This window comes from Podarcis liolepis (assembly GCF_965112155.1).
Source record: "Podarcis liolepis genome assembly, chromosome: 2".
Taxonomy (NCBI): Eukaryota; Metazoa; Chordata; class Lepidosauria; order Squamata; family Lacertidae; genus Podarcis; species Podarcis liolepis.
Genome location: NC_139555.1, coordinates 10,792,073 through 10,815,649, shown reverse-complemented (window position 1 = coordinate 10,815,649; position 23,577 = coordinate 10,792,073). Strand labels below are relative to the sequence as shown.

At 45.5% G+C, this 23,577-nt stretch overlaps 2 protein-coding genes across 4 annotated transcripts in view; both read left to right on the top strand.

The window, feature by feature from the left end:
• Nucleotides 1-12,926, top strand: part of ESPL1 (extra spindle pole bodies like 1, separase) — a 38,941-nt gene extending 26,015 nt beyond the window's left edge. For all 3 annotated transcript variants that reach the window (XM_083489768.1, XM_083489769.1, XM_083489767.1), the window contains exons 18-31: nt 1-1,133; nt 1,837-2,224; nt 3,418-3,588; nt 4,955-5,168; nt 5,820-6,007; nt 6,914-7,041; nt 7,120-7,242; nt 7,960-8,115; nt 9,160-9,333; nt 9,762-9,866; nt 10,695-10,810; nt 11,136-11,219; nt 11,541-11,699; nt 12,374-12,926. In XM_083489768.1, coding sequence (XP_083345894.1) covers nt 1-1,133; nt 1,837-2,224; nt 3,418-3,588; nt 4,955-5,168; nt 5,820-6,007; nt 6,914-7,041; nt 7,120-7,242; nt 7,960-8,115; nt 9,160-9,333; nt 9,762-9,866; nt 10,695-10,810; nt 11,136-11,219; nt 11,541-11,699; nt 12,374-12,575 — 3,341 coding nt within the window. In that variant the 3' untranslated portion in view covers nt 12,576-12,926. The remainder of the gene's footprint in view (nt 1,134-1,836; nt 2,225-3,417; nt 3,589-4,954; nt 5,169-5,819; nt 6,008-6,913; nt 7,042-7,119; nt 7,243-7,959; nt 8,116-9,159; nt 9,334-9,761; nt 9,867-10,694; nt 10,811-11,135; nt 11,220-11,540; nt 11,700-12,373) is intronic.
• A 3,110-nt stretch (nt 12,927-16,036) lies between these two features.
• Nucleotides 16,037-23,038, top strand: PFDN5 (prefoldin subunit 5). Its single transcript, XM_083490597.1, has 6 exons — nt 16,037-16,191; nt 19,064-19,166; nt 19,563-19,594; nt 20,716-20,790; nt 22,379-22,484; nt 22,594-23,038. The coding sequence occupies exons 1-6, from the start codon at nt 16,120-16,122 to the stop codon at nt 22,671-22,673; spliced, it is 468 nt and encodes a 155-aa protein (XP_083346723.1). The 5' UTR covers nt 16,037-16,119; the 3' UTR covers nt 22,674-23,038.
• Nucleotides 23,039-23,577: the final 539 nt, after the last annotated feature.

Below are 23,577 nucleotides of genomic sequence, written 5' to 3'. Positions count from 1 at the left end.
TTTTTGAAACCAAAGAAGAAAAAGAAGGTGTGAAAATCAAGCCCAGGAAAGGCAGGTCTAAAAACAAGACGCTTCAAGGTCCATGTGTAGAGCCCTCTGAGGAAGAGCAGCCTTTCTTGAAAGAGGTCTCCCTCGAGTTTGTTGACACAGTCTCTCTGCAGAAGAAGACCCTAACCACCTCGCCAGTGCTGAAGTCCAAACAGAAGAAGCATGCTGGCTTCCTGAATCACCCAGAGGCCTGCCACTGCTTGCTGTGCTCTGACGTGGTCCTCTCTGCCGTCTGTCTCGGCTGGCTGGTCACCTCTGCAGAGGAGGAGCTGGCATCTGGGAACAGGGCGGAAGGCTTGCATCTCCTTGAGACCAGTCTGAAACGGTGTGCCACTGTGGCTCTGCGTCTCTCCAGCATGGTGGCCTGTGTTTCTCAAGGCAAGAAGGGGGTCACGCCTCGTCAGTCCCCAGTTCAGATTCTTGATAATCTGGTGGCCCATATCTACGTGACTCTGGCTTGGCAAAGTGTGAACACTGGCAGACCAGAGAAGAAACTTTGGGGCATTCTGGAGACTGGCTTGAGCTTGCTGTCTTCTAAGGAGACTCGGCTGCTTGGCTTCCAATACCAAAGGGCTAGGCTGCTGCTTGCCAAAGCTGTGGGTACCATGTCTATCCTAGCCTCTACTCAATATGACAGTGCAGAAAACCTATTTTCTAGTGCTTGGTCCTGGAAGTCCCCATTGTCTCTGCACGGGAACCCAGAAGGCAAGCAAAAGGCAGAAAAGGAGGTCAATACACTTTGCACGCTGCCCCTGAAAAGCAAAACGCCGAAGCAGCCAAGAGCTGATCATAAAACAAAGTCTAAGCGAATCCAAGGAACTAAACCTCTGCCTGTGACCAGACTTAATAATCCATTTGCCCTGGCTGAGTCTGATTCAGAGGCTGCTCCGGTTGTCCTTAGACCACCTGTCGAGCACCGTACCCCAGCCCAGAAATCCCTCCCAGCTCCCAGGACGACCCAGCGTTCAGCAGCCAAGCCGCGCCTGAAGGCTCCATTTGCGGTTTTTGAGGAATCTTCTCCAAAGCTAAACACCAAACTTCCAAAGGCCCCTAAAGTATCGAAGAGAACGAAATCTCGAATTAAGGTAACAATTAAAATAATAATAATCTATTAAACGTCAGCAACCCTAGCATGAAACGAACCTAAAAGTTGCCTTGCTTAATCTGGGCCATGGTCTTAATATGGAAACGTTAATTGTGGCTGCTGTGGTTTATTAAAAATATACCTTAAATATTTACATGGCTTATCTATGGAATTGGTTTGCAGGCTTTGGGGGGGGGGTGCATCTGTTGTCTGCTGTGAAAATGGGATGCTTGACTAGATCAGCCGCTGGTCTGATCCAGCAGGATTCTTGTGTTGTCCTTCTAAAGCAGGGATAAGAAACCTTTGGTCCTCTGGATGCTGTTCGGCTTCAACTCCCACCAGTCTTGCCACCACCATCACAGGCAGAGATAATGGGGTCAGGACCCATACAGCCCAGCATCTTGCTTTCTACATTGTCCAATCAGACAAACAAGCAGGACAATGTCATAATAGTTTTGAGCAGTGATGTCTCCCATTGTTGCTTGTTCCCAAGTGACTAGTATTCAGTGGCATGCTGCCTCTGCACCTGGAGATGATAATATCACCATCAAGGCATGAACTTGTCCAACCTCCCCCCCCCCCCCAACCCCCACATATAATCTAGCAGCTATCACCAAATATTGTGGTAGTGACTTCCGTTACTGTAAGAGTTTTGGGGGAAGGGGAGGTGAAGAGAAAGCAAAACAAACTTGTCTCCCCCCTAGGTCTCTTTCTATGATGACAGTGATATGGAAGATCCTCCGGAAGCCACGCAGGCGTCCCAGTTGGCTGCTGCCAGAGAGCCAGTGCCTGCCACCCCCAAGACAGGAAGAAGGGTGGCCTCTAGCAGGAAGGCATCCCAGATGAGCTGTAGCGCTAACTCTTCAGACGGCTGCTCTCAAATGGCAACGCCCCTGCCCAGGAGGCCACGGGGCAGGGGAGTTTCTCGACGAGGAAAGCAGCAGGAGGAAACCAAAGAAGCTCCTTGTGAGGAGGAAACTCCCAGTTCTAAGGATGATGAAGAAAAGGAGGTTCTGAGGACCATTGAGGAAGGACCCGAGGCCAGCTTTAAAGTCCTACGGGGTTCCGATGAAGAAGCGCCAGTAGTTGAAGGTGAGGTCTGACTGCCTGGAAAAAGAAAACAGTAGAGGAAGGTGGAAGGCGACAGACCTAGGAATGAGCTAGCTGACAGGCTTCTTAGGAGGGTAAGGGGAAGCAGGAGGCTTTAAAGGGAAAGAACAAGCCAGAATAAAATAAGAATATTCCATAGGTGTTGGAGCAAGTCTGATTTCTCTTTGTCATCTCTCTTTCTGCCTCTAATCAAGCTTTGAAGCAGAACATCCTGTGGGGTAACTAGCCTCATATAGCTGACATTGCTTAAGTCTAATTAATGCATGAAGGGGTTAAGACCGTAGAGTAAACTGTCCTTCCAGGCTTAGCTTGTCGTGGGAGGGACTGCCCCCTACCAGTCTATCTGAGAGGCGCAACGTGTGAGGTCAGAGCTGTTTGCTGCAGCTCAGACCGCATGGCTCTTACAAGCCTTTCTTGAGCTCTTATACCAAAATTTAGGAACTTTCACCACTGTAACTAAGCCAAGTTTTATTGCCTGTGCAACATTTTCTGACTGCAGTATGGAAAAACACATGGATCTGAACTTCAGAGAGTTTCTAAGTAAATAATTTTAAACTTACCAAACATGTGGTCTTTAGACTAGGGGGAGAGGGAAATTTAGGAACTCACAAGGGCATATTTTAAGATCTAAAAGCCTTTATTTCCATGCTTTACTTTGCTCCATATTTTATGATTTAAAATCTGCTGGGGTTATCTTACCTGCTGCTTTAAAATGAAGTTTCTGAATATCTCCTCTGCAAATCATGGGGTGAAGCAAAAGCCTGTTGGAAGACCTTAATCTACTGATGTAACCTGCATGCTTTCCAACCTGCCTTCTTAATGACAAGGGTTCGAAAGTTGTTTTTTAAATGCAGTGTTGAGATTTCTTAGTAATTCATTTCAGGTGTGTAGCTGGCCTTCGTTATATGTGTATTCATGTGCTGCAGTTTACTGTGGCACGAGCTCTCGTGCATTTCAGGTTTCTGAAGCAGACTTCACTCCCACGAAAGCTTACACACAGTGAACACCCTTAAATTTGTGAGTCCTTAAAAGGCTTCCTTGTCGGGATCGCTTGGGAAGACTCATTCTGTGCCCAACAGGGTGCCATGCGAAATTGCACCCAAGCCACACCCCTGATTATAGAGGCTGTTTTGCAGCTGGCATTGACACGTTGGCATTCCTACTTCTCACTGCAGAACGCAGGAGGCGGCCTATCCGTCGGCTGAATGACACAGAAGAGGACCAAGAGGTTCTCCGGCGTGATGCCAGCATTGACTTGCAGGAGGCTTTCCCGGCTACAGAGAAGAGAGGTTCAGAGGACCCTTTCAACTTGCACCCGCTTGCTGCTTCGCTGGATGCACCTGCCAGTAAGAAACATGAGCCTCTCCGCTCTGCTCCTCAGCTCCCTTTTTTAAGCCACGATTCCCACTTTGTGAGGCAGCCTAACGTCCCAGGGCAGGTTACAGCATTAAAACACAGTATTAAAAACAGCTTAGAGCAACTTGCAATCACAAAAATAAGGTGGGTTCTGAAAACATACACAAAAATACCTTAGATGTTCCTTACTCTACTAGCTTTGAGGAAGGAAGGCACTGAATGTGTTTTCTCCCTCTCACAAAAAATTACTGAGCCTTTCAGGCTTCAGACGTTCCCAAGGTTTAAGCCTACCTTTGCAGTGCTGGGGACTAGAAACTTGGGTCTTTCAGCTAAACAGAAGCCAAAGTCTCTGACTCTTGAATTCATCCCTCAGTGACAAATGCTGTGGCCTCACTGGGGTTTTGTGTAGTTCACATTGTAAGCAGTGTCCTAGGGCCAGGGATTTAAAGCATTTTGCATCTGTTGCTGCAGTAATCTTTAAAATAGCTGTTCAAGGGTTGGTCAATATAATTTATTCCCATTCTGCAGATGTGGAGATTGAGGGGGGGGCATACTTCAAATGACCCAATCAGCTCATGGTGACACCCTGTCCCTACTTTTCCCAAGTCTAAAAACCTGGCCTTCAAGATATAATTTAATAGATGCTTACTAGGGAATAAGTTTATTGAGAGCCACTGTGGTCTCCTGGTTACAGGACCCAGGACTAGGGTTGGAATTCCCACTTGGCCGTAAAGCTCACGGCGTGACCTTGGGCAACAATGTTTTAAGTCTGTGAGGATAAAATGTGGAGAGTGAAGAACCATATACACCAGCTGTGGGAAACTGGAACAGGCCAGAGAGTGGATCCAAAACTGGCCTGCCCCCTGTGGACCATTTTTGACAGGTGTGGTGGGACCACCCACTTGTCAATCACCTGATGTCATCTGAGCAATAAGATTGGAAGTGAACCTCTAAAGACAGCAGCAGAGGCTTATCTGTAATCTTAGCGCTGTGAGAAAAGAGCACAAAGATCGGAGATAAGAGAACCCCCTACCCTCCAACCTTAGCGTTCAGATCACAGATATCAGATCTCTGTGCCTAATGCCATAGGGCATCAGGCAAATGTGGTTTGCTCGAAGTGGCCTAGCACAGGCCAAATCCAGGGACCTGACAGGTCTAATTAAGATTCCTTGCTACTGATATTAATGATACTGAGCCATGGGGAAGAGTGGAATACAAATTTAACAAAATTAAATAAATTTTATAAATTTGCAACAGTTCTTAAAATTTGTTATTCTGGAATCATGCTGTTCAGTTCACAGAATAAACATAAATGTCCAGTTTTTCATTTAATTCAGGTTTTTCTCTCTGTTGTAGACTCCTTGTCCATGGACTCTGTCTATGACTCCCTGCAAGCTGCCTTCTATGCAATTGGACATTACCCTCCGGGTGCCCTCTACAGCCATCTCTGCCGGCTCATGGCACTGTGCACTGGGAGCCGAGACCCCATTGCTACTGCCTACCTGGTTTCTGAGTCGGTCTCTGTAACTTTTCGTCATCAGATACTGACCGTCATTTACAAGAAGCTCCAGTAAGAGCTCATATTTGGGGGGGGGGGGAAAGGGGAAGTGGTGTATACTGTATGTAAGTGTGGAAAACATAGCCTTGTGTAGGTTTACTTGGAAGTGTGTGTGAGAGAGAAAAATTATCCACTCTCAGTAGATCTGAGCAAGCCTCGTGGGAGGTAAAGCCTCTTCCAGATGTTGCTTTACAGTGAATGAAAGATGAGTCAGCTCTTGATGCAGCAGAATTGTCTCTCCCTGAGGAGCTCATCTAAAGCAGGCAAAGTCAGAGCAAAGAATCATGCAGAGATGCAGTGTTAAAATTGTAAAAATGTAAAATTGTCTTAAAGATTGGGGTCTGTATCAGTCTATCAGATCTATACAAGGGAGTGAATCTGAACGCATTTCCCCAGAACGTCCCTATTACAAATGCCTTTTCCAACCATTTAAAGTTTTTCAAGCGTATTTAAAATCCATGCTGGTAGAAAGCAAAATCTGCTTGGATGTCACTGTGAATCTTAACATGGGGTTTTGTTTATGCTGCTGCCAGAATGTTGGTGTGTGTGAAGTGTCTATTAGGATCTGAAATGAAATTACTTCTTGCTTGCCTCATGCTTTCTGTTGCACATCCTTTGAAAGCTGATGTCCTAATGACCCCATGCCTCTTGTTTGACTCTTAGCAAAATGAAAAAGGTATCTGTGGCCAGCACCTTAAAGCAGTTGGAAGCACTTAGCCTGCAAGAAGGAAAAACTGATTCTCCCTTCCAGCACCTCTCTGAGTTACAGAACCTCTTTGAATTCAGCTGCCCCAGCCCAACAAAGTTGGAGACGGAGAACTTCAGAGAACAGCTGCAACAAATCCCTTCTGGTATATGACATGACTTCAGTGGGGGAGAGCAGGCGGTACTTGCTCCCTGTTCAAAAGGGTGGTGGCATCTGTGTTCCTATAGCAGAAAAGGTTGTGAGTCTTATTGCTGCAGCATAAATCTTTAACGAGCTGGCAGTTTTTGCAATACCATGGTCTAGAACAGGGGTCAGCAACCTTTTACAGCCGTGGGCCAGTCCACCATCCCTCAGACCATGTGGTGGGCTGGACCATATTTTGAGGGGGGGAAATGAACCAATTCCTATGCCCCACAAATAACCCAGAGATGTGTTTTAAATAAAAGCACACATTCTACTCATGTCAAAACATGCTGTTTCCTGGACCGTCCACGGGCCTGATTGAGAAGGCAATTGGGCCGCATCCGGCCCCTGGGCCTTAGGTTGCCTACCCCTGGTCTAGAATTAAAAACAAAAAATTGTGCACTCAAGATAGGATTTGGAACATTGATGATTTAATTAAAAGAGCTGTAGTGCCGTACTTAAATTTAGCCTGGATTTCTGTAGTTCATGCTGGGCATGTTGCATTAGGTAATGAGCGGGATTTGGGTGACGGGAACTATTTTCACTTATTTGGGAATGGAGCAGGGAGTGTAGAGTTGTCCAGAATTCTTTCTTTGGCCATCTGTGGATCCTGAACTGCCAACAGAGACCCCCTCATTTATACTTATTTCTCAAAACAAGGACTAGAAATGTGTTTAGTTTTAAAGGGTGTTGTGTAGGATGAGGATGTGCTGTGTCTTAAGAAACACAGGAGCTTCTGTGCTCGCAGTTTGGGACTTGATGGCACATTTATGCCTCCTGTTACGCTCCAGCAAATAAGTGTTGCTTTAACCACCCTATGTGCAGCTCTTCTCTTTAAAATTGGGGGGCATTGCTGTCTCCACCACAGGGGTAACTGTGTGTATATTAACCCTGGTGAGCATCCAGCCAGGAACTATTGGGGACGTCCTCTTGCTGACACGGCTGGAGAAAGATGCCCCCCCAGTGACCATCCAGATACAGACCATGCACGCCAAGGTAAGGAAGTAAAATTTGCATTGGCAGCTTCCTGGTTGGAGGGGCCAGCTTTTTCCATCATGCCCCTTTGTTTTTCAGGTCCCTGTAAGTGCAGCCCTTGGTGAACTTGATGCCATCCTACAGAAACAGAAAGAGATCTCCAACCTCACGGACAGGAAGGACTGGTGGAATGGCAGGGTTGCCCTGGACAAGAGGATGAAGGTGAGGTCTCCGTGGTCTTTGGCATTGCCCCAAATCTGCCAGAAGGCTGAGCCCTTTGACTTCCAGCAGCAGAGAAGAGGTGGCTAAAGTCTAGCAAAGGATAAGAGGGGTTGTGCTTACTTACACGCCTGGCACCTGTGACTGTAGGCAAAAGAATGGGCCTGGGTGACCGGGGGTGGGGGTCCCACCACTGCTGCCACCACTAACCAACTAAAAGTGGGGAGCACAAGGCACAACTGGGATGGGGAAGGACCTTCTGTTCCCAAACCTCATTGCTCTCATTGTTTCCCCAGCCACTCTGGGCGGCTCCCAACAGAATATTAAAAACACGATAAAAGATCAAACATTAAAAACTTCCCTAAATAGGGCTGCCTTCAGATGTCTTCTAAAAGTCAGATAGTTGTTTATTTCCTTGACATCTGATGGGAGGGCGCCACCACCAAGAAGGCCCTCTGCCTGGTTCCCTGTAACCTCACTTATTGCAGTGAGAGAACCGCCAGAAGGCCCTCGGAACTGGACCTCTGTGTCCGGGCTGAACGATAGGGCTGGAGACGCTCCTTCAGGTATACTGGCCCGAGGCCATTTAGGGCTTTAAAGGTCAGCACCAACACTTTGAATTGTGCTCAGAAACGTACTGGGAGCCAATTCTCCTTGTCCTCCATTGGCTTGCAACTGAGTGACAGGTTCTGCGGGACTCACGGTTTCTTCACTCCGCAGGATTTGACCGAGTCGCTGGAGACGCATGTCCTGAGCTGCTGGAAGGGTGCCCTGCTGCCAGCCTTTGAGGACCAAAACTTAGCAGAAGAAGCCTCCCACCTTCAGGCACGTCTCAGGGAGTGCGGCTGTGAGGAAGTGGATTTGGCACTGCTCAAGGTGAGGAGCCCAGGAGTCTTTTAGCAGTCAGAAATAGCAACTGGTGAGCTCGATTGCACCCAAAGGTCCAGCTTGCAAGCCAGATGCTTCCCAGAAGCAAAGCATGGAGGTGATGACTTTGCCCCCAGCTTCTGGTGTGCAGAGGTACACTGTTACAGACCATGGAGGTTCTTCTTTGCTGTTGATATACTCATGCTCCTATGAGTATTTCTAATCCCCATGATTGTTTTCAAAGCTAGTGGCTGTCGTCTCTCTTACTGCTGCAGTGAATTTTGTAAGTTACACATTGTGTGAAATGCTTTGGTTTTTTATTGGTTTCTTTTTTAAAATGGGTCCTTCTGGTTCTGTTGCAAACATCAGGTGTGATTTGCCCAACAAGTCATGAGAGCGGAAGCCCCATGCAAGGACTTGCTTGTACACCTGGGTTTTCTCACCTCTCCCACTAAATTGGCTCTGGGGTGTCAGAATAACCCCCAGAACAGTGCATAGCTGGGAAGAGAAGGAGAACTGTTGTATCTGCAAAGCAGAAATATTTGTGCTGATGGCTATTAAATTACTTCCAATAGCTTTGCATGGTGACCTCTTATTATAATATTAAGGGAGAATTCTTCTGTAACCAATCTCTCTCTCAGCATGTACAGTATGTATGTATTTTTTATTTTATTGATTTAACCCCACCCATCTGGCTGGCTTATGCCATGTACCCCTCCCTGTAAACTCAGCAAAAAAATATCAGGTGCATTTAATCTTTACTCATGTGGCACATTAGCCACTATATCTTTCCCCTACCATTTAAACTAACAGTAAATTACGATGCTGTTTTACAGCTTACATGTATATTTCAGCATACCGCTTTTGGAGATTTAAAACCCTCTTATTTGTAATCTGTCTTTTAAAATATTAAGTGATTTAAAAGTGCTTGTAAGCAAGCAAATAATGAGTTAAGAATTGCGCAAATGGTTGTGGTGACAGATAGCAGCACTTCACTGGGGTTGTGGGTGTCCAAAATGGCCTTGCATCTTAACTTTTGCTCTCCTCCACCAGGCCATGCTGACTGGCTCGCATCTTTTGGCCCCACAACATGTACAGTGCTTGGCACAGGGGCTCAACCCCGCTCAGCCCGAGAGAGCCCAGAACTGTCTGCAGGAGGCAGTGGACAAACTGGGATCCCGTACTGGTCAGGCATCGAGTGGCCACTTGGTCCTTGTGCTGGATAAAGTAAGTGAAGGCCATTTCCCCATTAGTTATGACAGGTGAGCAGATAGCCTTCAACCTTGCACAGTCCCTTCTCCTTGGGTACCTTTCCTGGGAGAATCAGAAACACAACACCTCTTATTATATGGGAATTGGAGTCTGTTGGGTGCGGTCGCACCTTCTGTGCTACCCAACATCACTCCCCAAATGCTCGTTCAACAGCAACATTTGAGGGTTCAGCTCATTGCTTTCCTTTTCCTGGCGGACCAGGTCAGAAGCAGCCTGCCAGGTGTTGGAAGGTGATAAGACATCCTTGGCTTCCCTTAATGGGCTTGAATTATGTCCCCCAACCTCCGTCACACAGACTGAAGTTACTCCACTGAAGGAGCCCAGCAGTCCCCTCTTGTACGGAGGGGAGAGCAAGGCTTAATTTCTGATCGTTTCCCCCCCAGCACCTGCAAAAGCTTCCCTGGGAAAACATGCCATGCTTGAAAAACCATTCCGTGACCCGGTTACCATCTCTGCGGTTCCTGCTCAGCTATTCTCTTACAAAAAAGGTATAAAGAACTCCCCTGCCCTGCTAGAAGGTACAAAGGCATGATCCAGACATAGTCTTTATCCTATGCCTTTTTAAAGATGGATTGAATAGCTATGGCAACATTAGTCTTGTTAAGTAGCGCAGCTTTTCCGTGCACGAGGCTCCATGTCTGCCTTCTTGGTGAATGGCGAAAAGGATATTTAGTAACGGCTAGGAAAGACCTTTATTTAAAAGACCTGTGAAATGAGGTAAGAGGTGACATTAGGCTGCTTTTGCTTCCTCTGTGTAATGAAGCTTGGCTCAATTTGCCCAAGTGCCCTACAAAGGGATCCTAGCTGTCTCTGGGGCACTGTGTGTGGTTTTAATTTTCATAGGTTGCAAGCTTTAGAGGAAGTGAGGAGAGACGTGTGCTGGTGGATGAACTGAGCTTCGATCCAAGATCCCTTGCCCCCTTGCCCCAGATTCTGAATGAGACATTGAGCTGACTAGATTCAAGCAAGGCTGTGTGCTTGTGTTTTTTCCTAATAGATTTCAGTTTAGCACCTTTTGGAAGCTTAGTTCTGTGTTTTGGGTTAAGTCAGCTTGCAGATTTAACGGGGTGACTTCAAGTTGTTGCTAGTCATGGGAAGGAGCAATCAGCCTGGCATTGCCCGCTAGAAGCCACTTCTTACACTTTCACTCTTCTTCTCAATGCCCCACCCCCCCTTTCTGGCCCTGGAGATGACACACTCATTGTACCAAGGCTACATCTAGCAAAAACCTTTGCGGGCTGAAATCTCTTCCCTGTACCAAAACCTCTGCCTTTATCCCATCTAATAAAGCTGTTTTTCTGATCTGCTTTTAACAGTATCAGGAAGAGACTATCCTAAACCGCGGTGTCAACAGCAGCAACACCTTTTATGTCTTGAATCCACACACAAACCTTCCTGGGACGGAGAAAATGTTCAAAGACTGGTTTCAGAGGTAATTAATTATCTGCATGCGTGCACAAGTCACGCAGAGGTCTTTTGGAAGCCGGATTTCCCCGCACAGGTTACCAGCAGGCTGATTTGGGTTCCTCTGGAATCTACAAAGTCTGCTTGACCAAGGATGGGAATCTGTAGCTATTCAGATTTTGTTGGTGGCTCCAACTCCCATCAGCTCAACACAGCATAATGGCTAGGTATTGTGAGAACTGTAGCCCAATCTGCTGCCCTACCCCTGGTGCTAGACAAAGTGCCCTTCTTACTAACTTCTTACTGTCTAATGTTTCTTTCCACCACCCCCACCTCCCGCAATTGCTTGGTAGTGAGCCTGGATGGACAGGAGTGGTAGGAGAGAGTCCCAGTGCAGACCAAGTGCCGTCGGCTCTTGAAGAACGCGATCTCTATATGTGAGTACATACATCATGTAGTGCTGCCTAAGCCTGTGATGGAGAAGGCTGGTGCCTTGATTTAATTGGGGGACAGGAAAGCATGCTGCTTGGGGGCAATTGACAAATTTAACTCATAACTGTTGAGGTAAGACCAACTCATTTTGTGTCTGTATTGACATGACGCCTGGGCAGTATTCTCTGTTTTGCTCTTTGCTCTTCTTGTGCGAGATCAAATAATCACAGAGTTGGAAAGGGACCCCAAGGGTAATCAAGTTATGCTTCTGGTCCAAGTGGGCTTGTGTGTCATTTTACTTTATTGTGGTTCTTTCCTTCCTGTAGCTATGCTGGGCATGGTGCTGGTGCCCGTTTTGTGGACACCATCCTGAGAGTGGACTGCAGGGCCGTGGCTCTTCTTTTCGGCTGCAGCAGTGCTGTCCTAGCAGTGCAGGGCAACCTGGAGGGAACTGGTGCTGTCCTCCGGTTCCTCATGGCAGGCTGGTAAGTTACCGCATCCTTTGCTGGCCCTGCCTCTCTTTAAAAAACGAGTCAGCAATCCTTGCCTCTTGAGGGGACTCCACCCACCTGTCAAATTCTGCCCAGGAGGCAGATCTTGATAAGGATCTGGCCCATGGAGCCCAAATGGCTCTATGCTTCTGGTCCTAGACCAGTGGTAAAGAAGGAACCTGAGGTCCTCCTGATGTTACTGGACTGCAGCCGTCGACATTCCTGACAATAAGCCATTCTGGCTTGGGCTGATGGAAGCTGTAGTTGAGCAATATTTGAATGGCAACAGGTTCCCCAGCTCTGGCCCTAGACCACAGGTGGGGACCCCTAGTCTGTGAGCCTGTGGTGGCCTACCATGCCTTTTAGATCTTCCCCAGAACCTTGTGCTCTCCATCCCCAGAAGAATTTTTTTCCAGCCTAACTGTTGGAGAGAGAGAAAGGAATAGAGGAAAGAGAAAATGGGTTGTTGAGTGCTAGCTTTGACCCTGAAAGAAATTTTGCCTGGGGCAATGAAGCCCATGGCATAATTTCCCCTAGTCATTATCCAGTGCTTTCTGTGGAAGCGAGAAGTTTCATGCTTTGTTTGGACACCTATTATATAAACAGGATTTAGATATTTTTAATGACCTGTACATGTGATCGATCTCTCCTTCTCCCTCAACCCCTAGTCCCCTAGTGCTGGGTAACCTCTGGGATGTGACTGACCGAGATATCGATCGCTACATGGAAGCACTTCTGAAGAACTGGCTCAAGGCAGGTTCAGGAGCTCCATTCCTCCAATACGTCATACAGTCCCGCCATGCCCCCAGACTCAAATATATGATTGGTGCTGCCCCGATAGCCTATGGCCTACCAGTGTCTCTGCAGTAGAAAACAGGGCAAAAGCATGATACCTGGTTTCTGGTGGGAGGGATTTGAAAGGACTCAAATTACTATTTTTTGTTGTTGTAAACGCTGAACTGCCTTAAATGGAAACTGCTGCTGGGGAGAAGGATAAAATATCTGGCCTTATGCAAGCTGGGTTGGTCACAAACTACCTTGCCTGACCTTCAGTGGAAAGTCTGCAATGCCTTTACACGGGATGCTCCTAGTTAAGCTGCTGCTCTTTGCAATATGTAGCGTTTGCACAGTGTACAGTTTGCATTTCCAGTGATTAAGTTATTTTAAAATTGATTTGTATTTTAATGTTTCAAAGCCTGAATAAAAGTTATAACAAATAAAGTGTGTGTGGGTTTGGCAGAGGGGGGAGAAAAACTGGTTAAGCTTGGAACAGGTGCCAAAAATCTAGTGCTGGCTGATGATTCCTGGAAGTCTTCCTAAAATCGAACATGCGTTTACCATTCTATCACTTGACCGTGCTAGTTTAATATTCTGTTCTAGTTTGACCCAAGCAGCTAGTGCATGCCTGTCTATCTTCTCTTGTGGGTTTATAATACCCCCACATCATCTTCTCCTTACCCCCTCACCATGATGAGCAGAACAGGAGAATTACACTGAACAGTTTAAAACAAAAATAGCAACAACAAAAAATGAAGAATATTGCATAATATGCACAAGTTCCCACATTAAGTCATAATTTGGGTTATCTTGGTGCAGAACCTTTTAAAGAATACTAACCTTAGGCACAGTTTTGTCTACAGAATTAGGAGCAAAGAGCTGTATAGACACTTCCTAGATTTATTGTAGGTTCTGCCGCAGACCCACCAGAGAAACCAAGCTGCTTCATTTCAAAATCTGTAGCATAAATGTATTTTTCTCAGCAGATAGTTAGGCACTTCCAGAGTTTGCTTTACAAATGTAAAATTGAGCACCCTTGATAGTCCCCAGGTTTTGCACTAGGATATTCAATAATTTTGTGCTATGTAACCTGTTACAAATGATTTAGTAGTTACCTACATACAGACAAGTACCAGAAAACATAAATTGCCCCCCAGTACCACCATTAGGAATGCAACTTGCATCCCAGAGAGAGATGTGTGATATTTTTACTATAGCCACAACATGTGTGGGATGTTTTGAAAGAATGTTGGATGTCTGGAAGAATAATGAAGGTGATCCTTTTCTCTCATGTATCACAGTGTTCTAGTAATCAAATGTCTTGTGTTCGATTTTGATATGAATTTAAATGCTACTTACCTTGATGAGGGTTGGTAGTTACAGAGTGAAGAACAGTTCTGGAGCTCAGCACCAGAACCAAGCTTGAATGTCAGAGGCGTGCAAAGTGTGTGTTAAAACCCTGATAACCCTCCATATGAGGGCATCCAATTCTCTATGATCACTGGTCACACTGGCTGGGGTTGAAGGGAGTTGTAATCCAAAAACATCTGGAGGACACCAGCTTGGGAAAGGCTGTTGTATTATGGATTGTACTGCTTACCTTAACCTATAAATGGCAGGTTATATTACAAGCAGTTATATTACAAAGCATCTCAAAGCTGAGCTTCAGTCAACACTAAAGGCCTCCCCCCCCCCCCCCCCCGTTTCCATTTGGAAAACAGAAATGGACATACTAAAGTACCGTATTTTTCGCTCTATAACACGCACCCGACCATAACACGCACGTCGTTTTTAGAGGAGGAAAATCCGTAGGCATGCCACCCGTAGGCATTTCTTCCATAACACGCACAGACATTTCCCCTTACTTTCTAGGAGGAAAAAAGTGAGTGTTATGGTGCAAAAAATACGGTATTAAACCTCTCTAGGATCTCAGTACATGAAAAGTCTTTTTATTTCCATGCCCCTGTTCATATTTGTATTGCTTGGTTTTAATTTTTTCCCTTTGGCAGTTCCTGGAGGGTTGGCATAGATAAATTGAGATTTGGCACCCTACAACTATGTTCTTACAAATAGGCTTCATTGAACACAGCTAAAACTACCTTTTACAGTTAAGATGATGGAAGAAAACTCCACCTCATCCAGCAACGAGTTGCCCAAGGGCCTCCTGATTTGATTATTCAGATTCTGGGTCATAAATAGTGGATTTTCGACACGAGTTAAGAGAAAATATACAGGCACTGGTGTAAAAATCAGAAGCAGGCAGGCCTAGAAACTCCCTTTGGTGACAATGCTTTGAAACATGCATGCTTGCTCCTTCCCAAAAGAAATGAGCTTAAGATGACTTTTTTTAAAAAGGCATTTTTGAAATGCCCCATGGCAAGGAAAAACAAGTGTGTCTTACAGGTTCCATTTATGCCAGTGTTTTGAAAGCAGTGTCCTGTAGAAAACAAAATACACAATAGTTTAAAAAAATGCATGGGTGCTGTTAGTTTGCCATTAAAGTTTGGATCACAAACAAGAATAGTGGCACCACCCCATCATGAAGAAACAGTGCTGTGGCATTTCTGCCTGTTGTTGTTGTTTAGTCGTGTCCGGCTTTTCGTGACCCCATGGACCAGAGCACGCCAGGCACTCCTGTCCTCCACTGCCTCCCGCAGTTTGGTCAAACTCATGCTGGTAGCTTCGAGAACACTGTCCAACCATCTCATCCTCTGTCGTCCCCTTCTCCTTGTGCCCTCCGTCTTTCCCAGCATCAGGGTCTTTTCCAGGGAGTCTTCTCCTCTCATGAGGTATTGGAGCCTCAGCTTCACGATCTGTCCTTCCAGTGAGCACTCAGGGCTGATTTTCTTCAGAATGGAGAGGTTTGATCTTCTTGCAGTCCATGGGACTCTCAGGAGTCCTCCAGCACCATAATTCAAAAGCATCAATTCTTCCGCGATCAGCCTTCTTGATGGTCCAGCTCTCACTTCCATACATCACTACTGGGAAAACCATAGCTTTAACTATACAGACCTTTGTTGGCAAGGTGATGTCTCTATTTTTTAAGATGCTGTCTAGGTTTGTCATTGCTTTTCTCCCAAGAAGCAGGCGTCTTCTAATTTCGTGGCTGCTGTCACTATCTGCAGTGATCATGGAGCCCAAGAAAGTAAAATCTCTCACTGCCTCCATTTCTTCCCCTTCTATTTGCCAGGAGGTGATGGGCCCAGTGGCTGTGATCTGCCTGTTATGGCAGTCTTTTTTAGAGTGTCAACTCATCTCCCTTTTATCTGCAAAGTCACAAGCTCCCGCCCCAGTCTCCCCTTCGACTGATTTTAACAAAAATTAAGAAACAGGTTCGTCCCACGGAGCAAAACAAGACAGCCGAATCACTGGGCCGGGCCTGGAGCAGCCAGCGCTCCGTTCGACATCCTTACATAAATTCTCTATGTAGCCTCCTTGCCACTCTCGCCCCTCAGGAGAAGGACGCCGACATGCAACCGGAAGTGAGGGCGGAGAGTGGCATTGCCGGCTGGCTCTTTCCTCTTTGGCCGTTGCTAGGGAGGCGGGCGGAGCTTCCGGTAGGTGCCGAGTCCCAATAGGCGGACTGATCATAGACTCCGCTGGCTGGAGAGGCGCCTTCCCCCCCTCGCCTCCCAAGATGGCGCAGCAGGTGAACATCACGGAGCTTTCGCTGCCGCAACTGGAGGTGCTGAAGAACCAGCTGGACCAGGTGAGGGAACGAGCCTTAGCGAGTGGGGGCGAGAGGGTCGGGTGGGGAATGAACGGCCGGCCGCTTCCCGCTCAAAGTAGCCTGAGGCGGGAGAGGGAGGCTGGGCGGCCGCGCCTAAGGCAGCCAAGGGGTAGGAAATGAATCGGAGATTTAGGGCAGAGATGGGGAACCTGTGCTTCCCTCTCCCCGCCCCACACCCCCCCACACCTTCCAAGGCTCTGCTGGACTGCGACTCCCATCAGCCCCACGGAGAATGGCCAATGGTCGGGGGTGATGGGAGTTGGAGTCCAACCGCCAGGTTCCCCACACTCGATTTAAGGCATTTTTGAAATGCCCCATGACAAGGGAAAATTGAAGTGGGTCTTACAGGTTCCCTTTATGCCAGTGTTTTGAAAGCAGTGTGTCCTGTAGAAAACAAAATACAGTGGTACCTCGGGTTACATACGCTTCAGGTTACATACGCTTCAGGTTACAGACTCCGCTAACCCAGAAATAGTGCTTCAGGTTAAGAAGTTTGCTTCAGGATGAGAACAGAAATTGGGCTCTGGCAGCGCAGCGGCAGCGAGAGGCCCCATTAGCTAAAGTGGTGCTTCAGCTTAAGAACAGTTTCAGGTTAAGAACAGACCTCCGGAACGAATTAAATACTTAACCTGAGGTACCACTGTACATAATGGTTTTAAAAAATGCATGGGTGCTGTTAATTTGCCATTAAAGTTTGGGTCACAATTCAAAGAAGAATAATCGCACCACCCCATCAAAAAAGGCCAATGCTATCCTAGGCCGCCTCCGCGGAAATATAGTGCCTCGGGGATCAAGTGAAGTCATTGGATTGCTCTTATTCTGCCTTGGGTCAGACCACGCCTGGAAGAGCTGTGTCCGATTCCTGGCACCACAGTTTAAGAAAGATGCTTAGAAGCAAAGGAGGGCAATTCTAGACGATCGAGGGTCTTGCAAAATGAGGAATGGTTGAGGGGTGGGTGGGTATGTTTAACCTGGAAAGAAGAGACCGAGAGGAGTTAGGATTGCCACCTTCAAATATGTCAAGGGCTGTCACATGGAGGATGGAGCGAGCTTGCTCCAGAGGCCACAACCTGAAGCAACAGATTCAATTTACGAGAAAGGAGACTCCTGCTAAACATCAGGAAGTAATTTCTGACATCGTTGGATAGTGGAAGGGACTCCCTTGGGAGGTTGTGGGCGCTCCTTCCTTGGAGGTTTTTTGTTTTTTTTAAAGTAATATTTATTAAAGTTTCATAAACAATCAAAAGCTTCAAAATTTAAACATAGAATACAAAAACCAAGAAAAACTACAAAAATGAAAAAATACAAAACAAAACACATAGAAGTACACAATAGAGAACAGTTAACAAGATAGAAAAAAAGATGAAAAAACGCCAAAAAGCAAAACAGAAAAAAGATTAGTATTTTTATATCTTATACTTCATTCACTAGTTTCTTGACCTCCTCACACCTCCCTTTTTGTATTCCAGTTCAGATATTTAGTTCAGCAAATCCTTACCCTCTATCATTTATCCTTACTCAGCATCTTAACCTATAGTAAATATATATTTTCCACCATTATCAATCCATATTTACATATTCTTGTTAATCTTTTTACCAACACCGCTTGTTTTCAATCCAACATCCCTCTTCCATGGAGGTTTTTGATCTGTCATAGATGCTTTATTTGAGATTCCTGCGTTGCAGGGGGTTGGACTAGATGACCCTTTGAGTTTGTTTCAACTCTACAATTCGATGATACTTGAAAGTATGTTCCACAGGAGTCAGTGGGGGCATGCTCCCCAGTCAGTGTGGATCAGGATGCAACTCGGCCTCCTTTTTGCAAGGTCTCCAGTGGAAGGGAGAAGGGCCAGAATCAAGGGTTGGGGGGTGGGAAGAGAAAGCTAAATTCTTCACTTGAGCAGCATTTAGTGAACGCCTCTGAGCTTCCTGCCTCATCATCCTGTGAAGCTCAGAATCCGAGTCCCAGGGGATCTGGGTATCCCTACTCTCAGGAGGGGATGCGGGTGGCGCTGTGGGTTAAACCACAGAGCCTAGGAAGGTCGGTGATTCGAATCCCCGCGACGGGGTGAGCTCCCATTGTTCGGTCCCTGCTCCTGCCAACCTAGCAGTTCAAAAGCACGTCAAAGTGCAAGTAGATAAATAGGTACCGCTCCGGTGGGAAGGTAAACGGCGTTTCCGTGCGCTGCTCTGGTTTGCCAGAAGCAGCTTAGTCATGCTGGCCACATGACCCGGAAGCTGTACGCCGGCTCTCTCGACCAATAAAGCAAGATGAGCACCGCAACCACAGAGTCGGCCATGATTGGACCTAATGGTCAGGGGTCCCTTTACCTTTACCTTACACTCAGGAGTACCATACTGCTTTTGAAGCGGAGGGCTTTGAGTAAGATTGGATCTCCATGAACTTTAGATTTTTTAGTAACCTACCTACCTCTTTCCTGTGGAGATTCAATCCTTTGCAAATATTTGCGTAGTACATGCATGTTTTCTTTTTTTGTCACTTCCTTGACCTGGTTTGTGATGCAATGGGAAGATCAGTTAGCCTCATTGTCTTCTGCACTTCAGTAATCCTTTCAACATTTTGATGTTACCCTCCTGTTAAGAGATTGGGAAGTGAGGGATGAATCACTCCCCTCACTTTGTAGTCTTTCCCCTCCTCCAAGTGATTGCAGAACTTTGTGAGTGTCCTCCAACGCTTACAGGGCTTTTTGATGGGAGCAGTTGGTGTTTCATTGAAGCAATATCCCACCATTACTAGAGTAATGTTTGTAGTACTTATAGTAGAATAGTGGCCCCTGGTGGCAACCAAGTTATTTGATGCTGAGCCTTGATTTTTGTATGCCTTCTATAGGAAGTGGAGTTCCTTTCTTCATCCATTGCACAACTTAAGGTGGTGCAGACAAAATATGTGGAAGCCAAGGACTGTCTGACAGTTTTGAATAAAACCAATGAAGGCAAGTGACTTTATATTTTAAAATTTATATCCTGCTTCCCCGCCCCCTAAAAAGAGGAATTCAAAGTGAGTTACAACAATGAAAACGCAGAACATTGACACAAATACTAAAAGTTAGTAGTGATGTATAATGATTGTGTTAACTTTAGGTCAAATATCTTCCTTGTTCCACTCCTTAGAATATGAGTGAAACATACCTTACTGTGGTTTCTTAGAAAATGGTATGAAAGATAATATGAAGGAGCTCAATGGTAGTTCCTTCAACTCAGATGTGTGGTTTTTTTTGTTTTACAAAAGCAACCAATAAATTACGTGGCACAATTGGATTCTGACTTTGACAAATCATTATTGTGGAGATGCTCTGTAATGTAAGAGTCCTATATTTTTGTCTCATCAGGTAAAGAACTACTGGTCCCACTTTCCAGCTCTGTATCCTTTCCTCAAGGAGTTGGTGGTATGGCAGCAGCACAGCCTACAGCGCAAAACTTTTCTCCCTTCAGCAGCCATTCTTTTCCTATAATTTGACCGTTGGATTAATCTGCAACAAAGTGTCTAGAACAGGCACGTGGAACCTGTGGTTTGCAGATCTCGCTGAACTACAACTCCCATCATCCTAAGCATTGGCCTTGTTGGATTGGCCTAAAAGGAGTTGGAGTCCAACAGTATCTGGAGAGCCACAGGCTCCCGAGCCCCGGAATAAAACTTTTCAGGGAGCAACATCTCTCATAGAATCCTTCCATCCTCTCATCTGCAACCCCATTTGTGGAGATACCTTATCAGAAGAGTGGAAACGTCGCATAGTTCTCTCTGGAGCCTGTTTCATGGTTCAGAGTAAAAGGCTTTGGGAGTTTTTCAGCAGCTGGGTTGAGCAGGTACGTCTTGCACTGGCCACCTGGATTTTTTTTATCTTCAGCACTTGCGTACTCCTATTCCCCGTGGTTCTTGATTTTTGTCCTACTTCCCCAACTGTTTTTGGACAAATGATTGGTTTTGGAATAAGCACTATGCATTTGTTTAAACCAAAGTTGAAAGGTTTAAGTAAGCCGGCTGCAGTTGGAGAAGGCACCCCTTGGGAACTGTATCCCCAATTGTTTTGACAACTCATGCCTTTAATAATGTTGGATATTTTACATATGTCATAATGGAGACTTGAGTGTCAGTGATGTCAGCTTACGACTGTGACCTCACCATATCACTGACACTCAAGTCTCCATTATGACACATGTAAAATATCCAACTGCAGCCGGCTTACTTAAACCTCATTGTATCATGTGGTGCTGCAACCTCAGGCTTAAAGATCATTTGCATCTTCAGGCTAAAACAGTTCACTGGGCTGCTGCTGACCAATCAAGGTAAAATATCCAGTCTTGTCTGGATTGAGCTTCTATGTATTGGCTGTCATCCCATCCATTGGTAAGACATCAGTCTAGCACATGGTAGCTTGGGCATCCGTGTGGTCCACATGGAAGAGCCACACATAGGTTGTGGGTTACCTGCATGTCACATGGTTCCTCCCTGTTCCTTCTGCGTTTCCTTAACCTCTCTCACAGATGTACGTTCCTGGGAAGCTTTCTGATGTTACCAATGTCTTGATAGATGTAGGAACAGGTTACTATGTAGAAAAGGTAAGACTTCCGTTCTTGATATTCACGTGGAATTCTTATTAAAGCAGCGGCATGGTTTGAGTTCATGTGAAATGTTGGGGCCTGCTATGGTCTAATGCTCCAGTACTTTCTGCCTTGAACTGTTGGGTTGAGTTGAACTGTTCTCAAGGCAGATTTTGGTATTCTGCCTGAATGGACTGTTTCTGGGGCTCTCAATATGGATGGGGTTTTGAGGGGCCCTGGAGGCTTATCAGCCTGCCCTCTTTGTCACATTTCCCATCATGTGTATTTGGGCCAGGGGAGGCAATGTCATTGAGAATGTACAAATTGCATCCCCATACCACTATATAACCATAGCTGGCTTCATAAACAGGGGATTTGAATCAGAGATCGGGAAAAGGGATTTCTTGACAAATATGATTGTTTTGATTTGATGGACTGCATTTCTCTGCTGCTTTTCCATTCAAATGAACCCCGAAAGTGGCTTACAAACAATAAATAAAAATAACATAATAGAACCTCACAATTACAGCATAAATCATATAATATAATTAACAAAACAATTACAATATTAACAAACCAGCAACTAGAAAATAAGCTAAGAATCACAGTAACAGCATAAGTCATATTATATGATTAACAAATCAGTAAGGCATTTATAACCTATATAACAATATTAACAAAATAACAACTAAAAAAATAAACTAAGCATTGTTAAGTTCATACAGAAACACTGTCTTACCTCCAATGACTCATAAAACTTTGGCTCTATTCAGTTCATTAAAATTTAATTTTGTTAAGGAGGAAGCTTTCATTTTGTATGTAATATCTGTGCCAATAGATTTGTGCTGCTAGTGTGCCTGGAAGAGCACATTCCCTCCATGTGAATTAGTAAGAAATATTGAGAATAGTAAGAAGAATTAGTAAGAAAAATGGAGTTGGGGACCAACAATGGGCTCCTCAACAGATGCATCCCAGCAGATGCTAAATTCTGCCCATTGTTGTTTTTGGCTGTCTCCAGAAGATTGGTAAATGGATTCCAGTGTGGATTGGTCCAATAGTATGGATTCACTGTGTGTTGCTGGGGAGCTGATGCCATGGGCCCTTTCAACATTTTAAGATAGATCCATGTTTTTTGATAGTGACCACACCATCCGGCATCAAATATGAAATGGCCCTTGAATAGACTTGTTACTGGAATAGGCCTAACCTGAAAAGGAACAAATGTTCCTCTTTGGGCATTATGTCTGACAAATTTGAAAGAGAAGGCCAAACAGTTCCAGCAAGACTAGTAAAATTTCTTAGCAGGGGTTTCGTATATCCAAAGAGATAGACTCTATGGCAGGTGCGAGTATAAAAGATTCAGAGCGCGCCAGACTGGTTAAGGGTTTAAGTCAGGTCTCCCGTATGTTGTTGGACTACAGCTCCCATCATCCTTTGCTGACTGGGGCTGGTGGGAGTTGTAGTCCACAGCATTTGGAAGGGCAAAAGGTTGGAGAATTCAAAATTGTTTTCAATATGCCTCCTTAGCAGTTGAAGGGTCTGGCTCAGCATGCTTTGTCTAGGAAGCTATTTTGACATTATCCACCAAGTGCATTTGATGTTGCAGTCAGTGGACGACGCCAGAGATTTCTTCAAGAGGAAGATTGATTTCCTGACGAAGCAGATGGAGAAAATCCAGCCGGCACTCCAAGAGAAGCACGCAATGAAGCAAGGTGGGGCCTGAGGGCAGGCAAAGCCCTGGAATTGGTGAGGCTCCATTTTGATCTGAGCAGCTGTGGCTGGGGTGAAAGTCTTTACTCTTCTTTGCTTCTTCTTTTGCAGCTGTAATAGAGATGATGAGCCATAAGATTCAGCAACTAACAGCAGCGGGGACCTCACAGGCAGCCGCAACAAAGGCCTAGCAAACACCAGTCACACACATGCCTTCGCAGTTCACCGTTTTGTGATGTAAACCCGATTTTGCTGCCCCAGGATGCAGCTCTCCATTCAACTGTGCAGCTGAGGGTGAGGAGGGGGTGGGGCATTAGTTGCTTTAATAGATACGGGATTGTGATATAACAGAATCTTTTATGGGAACAATGACCATTTTGAGGATCCCATCCTTTTAAGGCGACGGGCTTTCGCCAGTTTTATTCTTGGGGTGGTTGTTATGTATTGCCGATTGTGACATGAGATGGCCTTTCATTTTTAAAGCCCAGTGGGAAGTTTTTTGTCACTTGTAAATGGAATTGTACAAAATAAACTGGTAGGATGAGAGAAAATGCAATGTGTGTGGACCCGCTAGTGTGATCTTCAAAAACGAGAGGCAAAGGCAAGGAACTGGGAAATAGAAGTGAGCAGCTGTTAACCTCTTTAGATCTTGGGCAAATAACATTAATTAGATATATGTATGAAATGATATTGAGGGAGAATATGTCTATGTTCTAGGGCTGAGTATTGGATTGTACATTCAATAGGTATCATAATAATAATAATAATAATAATAATAATAATAATAATAATAATAATAATAATAATAATACTAATAATTTATTTATACCCTGCCCATCTAGCTGAGTTTCCTCAGCCACTCTGGGTGGCTTCCAATCGAGTGTTAAAACCAATACAGCATTAAATATTAAAAACCTCCCTAAACAGGGCTGCCTTCAGATGTCTTTTAAAGATAAGATAGCTGCTTATTTCCTTCACATCTGAAGGGAGGGCGTTCCACAGGGCAGGCGCCACTACCGAGAAGGCCCTCTTAGTGTGGTCATGAGCATATTTATTCCAAAGTAAATCCAATAGGGCTGGTTTGCACTGCAAGCT

Excerpts from the sequence above, each read along its gene's own strand:
- PFDN5 (XM_083490597.1), top strand. The coding sequence starts at position 16,120 with ATGGCGCAGCAGGTGAACATCACGGAGCTTTCGCTGCCGCAACTGGAG. Across the intron at positions 19,167-19,562 it reads TTTGAATAAAACCAATGAAG|GTAAAGAACTACTGGTCCCA; the intron begins GCAAGTGACTTT and ends TTGTCTCATCAG. Across the intron at positions 22,485-22,593 it reads GAAGCACGCAATGAAGCAAG|CTGTAATAGAGATGATGAGC; the intron begins GTGGGGCCTGAG and ends CTTCTTTTGCAG.